Source organism: Haematobia irritans, chromosome 2 (genome assembly GCF_050003625.1).
Source record: "Haematobia irritans isolate KBUSLIRL chromosome 2, ASM5000362v1, whole genome shotgun sequence".
Classification (NCBI taxonomy): Eukaryota; Metazoa; Arthropoda; class Insecta; order Diptera; family Muscidae; genus Haematobia; species Haematobia irritans.
The window spans coordinates 73,874,557-73,877,179 of record NC_134398.1 but is presented as its reverse complement, the minus strand read 5'-3'; the positions used below and the strand labels follow the sequence as shown (position 1 = coordinate 73,877,179).

Below are 2,623 nucleotides of genomic sequence, written 5' to 3'. Positions count from 1 at the left end.
CCAGTATGAAATCGCGTGAACAAATAAAGGCTGAACGAGAAATTGGCGAAACAAGCAGCCAAAGCTGCAAAATCGGGTGGTGGCGCAACAACGGTTGAAAAGGTTACAGGACAAATAACAAATTCTATAGAAAATTTTGTCAACATTTTATTTCTATTGAAACTTTTGCCAAAATTTTATTTCTATGGAAAATTTGATAATCTAAACCAAGCGTGATTTTGAATAATGGGGTCCTTTCTAGATGTCTGTGGTAGTGGTCTAAGGATTAAGTAGTAAGTTTCTATTTTACGATATGATTCAATACATAAATAAAATATGTGCGTGCAAAAATGTTCTCTAACCTATAAGCATTTTGTCTATTTGCAGAAAAAACAGCACTATCAAAGGCAGAACGAAGAGCAATACAAGAAGCTCAAAGGGCACCAAAAGATCATTCTCAAGCACAAAAAGCATCAGGCAATAAAGTTGGTTCCAACACGCCAAAGACTCCACAATCAAAGACTGCATCGGCTGTCAAGGCGGTATCAGGGTCAGATAAGGTTTCACCCAATGAAAGACCGAAAACAAGTGTTAATCTGTTTGGGAATAATTCACAAATTCATCCCAGCGTTGCTAGGCTCGGAGAGCAATATGCCAAACGTACTGTTGTGGGATCAAATGCAAGATGTATAGCATTTTTGAATGCAATGAAAATGTTAAGATGTGTATAATATTTGCCCATTCAAATTTCTAAGACTTTTTTCTTTACATAGGTTATTCAAGATTTCGAGACACCACCTAAAAAGGAATTCGCCCGTAGTTTGGAATCACTATTGAGTAATGGTGTGGTTTATGCCCATAAAAATTTAAAACAAGTACTTATGCAACTGCCACATGATCAACACGAATCTGAGGTAATGTTCATATAAATATTCATAAAAGCACAACCAAAGGTCATGCTACCAATGAGCTATTTTATATTGTAATTGCAGCTAAAGGAAAAACTTTTTATGTTCATCAATCTCATATTGAGAATCAAATTGGAAAGGCTGTCCAAGCCATAAATTCTATCCTCCCATGTTCTGGTTTATGATTGATTGAGGGCGTTGTGCGTGACAATAAGAAAGCTGATGTTTTGGAACCTGCTGTGTCGAAAATCAAATTTTTTAAATTTGTCACAGAAGCCGCCATTACCATTTTGCGTATTGACGATATGATTAAATTGAACCCAGAGGAGAAGGCTGTATTAACTCATCACCAAATAAAATACATATACAAACTGTCTAAGAAGGCGCAAGAAGCGTATTTACATAGAAGATATGAAGTTGCGCCAATATTATACTCAAACACTAAATGTTACCAACGAAAATCCCGTTGATGAGCTCAAGGAATCGGCCTGAACTCATGAAGATGACGATGAAGGCACGTGAACGTTGTTTTGTTTTATATTCTATTTTTATAACGTTAATAAAATGTACTTTTTCCTTTAATTTATTAATCAATAAATTTAATTTCATTTACAACGATATAGACCATTTCACTTCTGGAGGGTATAGCAAGCGCACTCATCATAAAAATTGCTTGAAACTGCAAATAAAATGTCCATATTTTACTCCTCGTAATCATTTGAATAATGGCGGTAAAAATCTACAAATTTCAAATTTTAAATCAAGGCTTTACTTAATCAATTATGATTTATTTATGATTTTTCTAAAACTCAAACCAAATTGCTTCTTATAAGTCCAGAATCTGATCTAGTCTTCATAGGTAGAATCTTTAAATTTATCTTTGGGAAGAGTACTGGTCGAACTTATCTACTTTGGAAAATATCCGCCACGACGAAGAGTTTTCAAAGTAAACTATTATATTTGATATATGGTGGTGGGCATTTAAGATTCGGTTTCCTTTTCTGTCTCATTAGAATGCATAACGTGTTCTAATGATTGGGTGTACGGAACATATCTGCTGCTATTGTTTTCTGCTTCGATGGATCAATGAATAGAATTTTTCACAAAGATCGCCATCAATGACATTTTTTCCTACAAAGAGGTGGATTTTCGTTTCGCATATGCATTTCAAGATGTTGAAAGAAGTCAAAATCTTCACGGCTGGTGAATAGCACAAAAGCTCCAACTGTACCACTAAGAGTTGTATAGATCATAGCCTCCGAACTTCTCGGTATTAGGGTGGCCTTTTGCAATGACATAATAATCTCGCCAACATTATATGTTGGTATATTCTCACTTTTGAAATGCGCCCGATAGTAAACCTCTATCCCACAATGACTTTGTGCCTGGTGGATCTTCATCAACGTCGTCGGTAACGGAATGTGGTAAGCGTTGTATGCACATGTTGCCAAATTTATCTCCAATTGCTATGGATAAATTTGGTACTGAATATGCTCATTGTCACGTTTTCATAGCAGCTTCTTTTTACCAAAGTCGTAAATACGTAGTATGCGGCCACATCCAGTTAGTAATCTGCCTTGAAAAGCACACAAAGATCCTGGAACTTCATCCAATTCGGTGCGATACATAAACTCTAACGACGAGCAGGTTGGATCTATGGACATCAATAAAGTCACTATTTGTGATATGATGATTCAACATACCAAATTACAACAACAAAAGAACAAAAACACAAA

At 35.6% G+C, this 2,623-nt stretch overlaps 1 protein-coding gene across 1 annotated transcript; it reads left to right on the top strand.

Annotated features, from left to right (window-relative positions):
• Positions 1–225: 225 nt before the first annotated feature.
• Positions 226–1,499, top strand: LOC142224651 (uncharacterized). Its single transcript, XM_075294431.1, has 4 exons — positions 226–250; positions 367–704; positions 753–893; positions 972–1,499. Exons 1-4 carry the CDS (start codon positions 226–228, stop codon positions 1,041–1,043), a joined length of 576 nt encoding a protein of 191 aa, XP_075150546.1. The 3' UTR covers positions 1,044–1,499.
• The last annotated feature ends 1,124 nt before the right edge of the window (positions 1,500–2,623 follow it).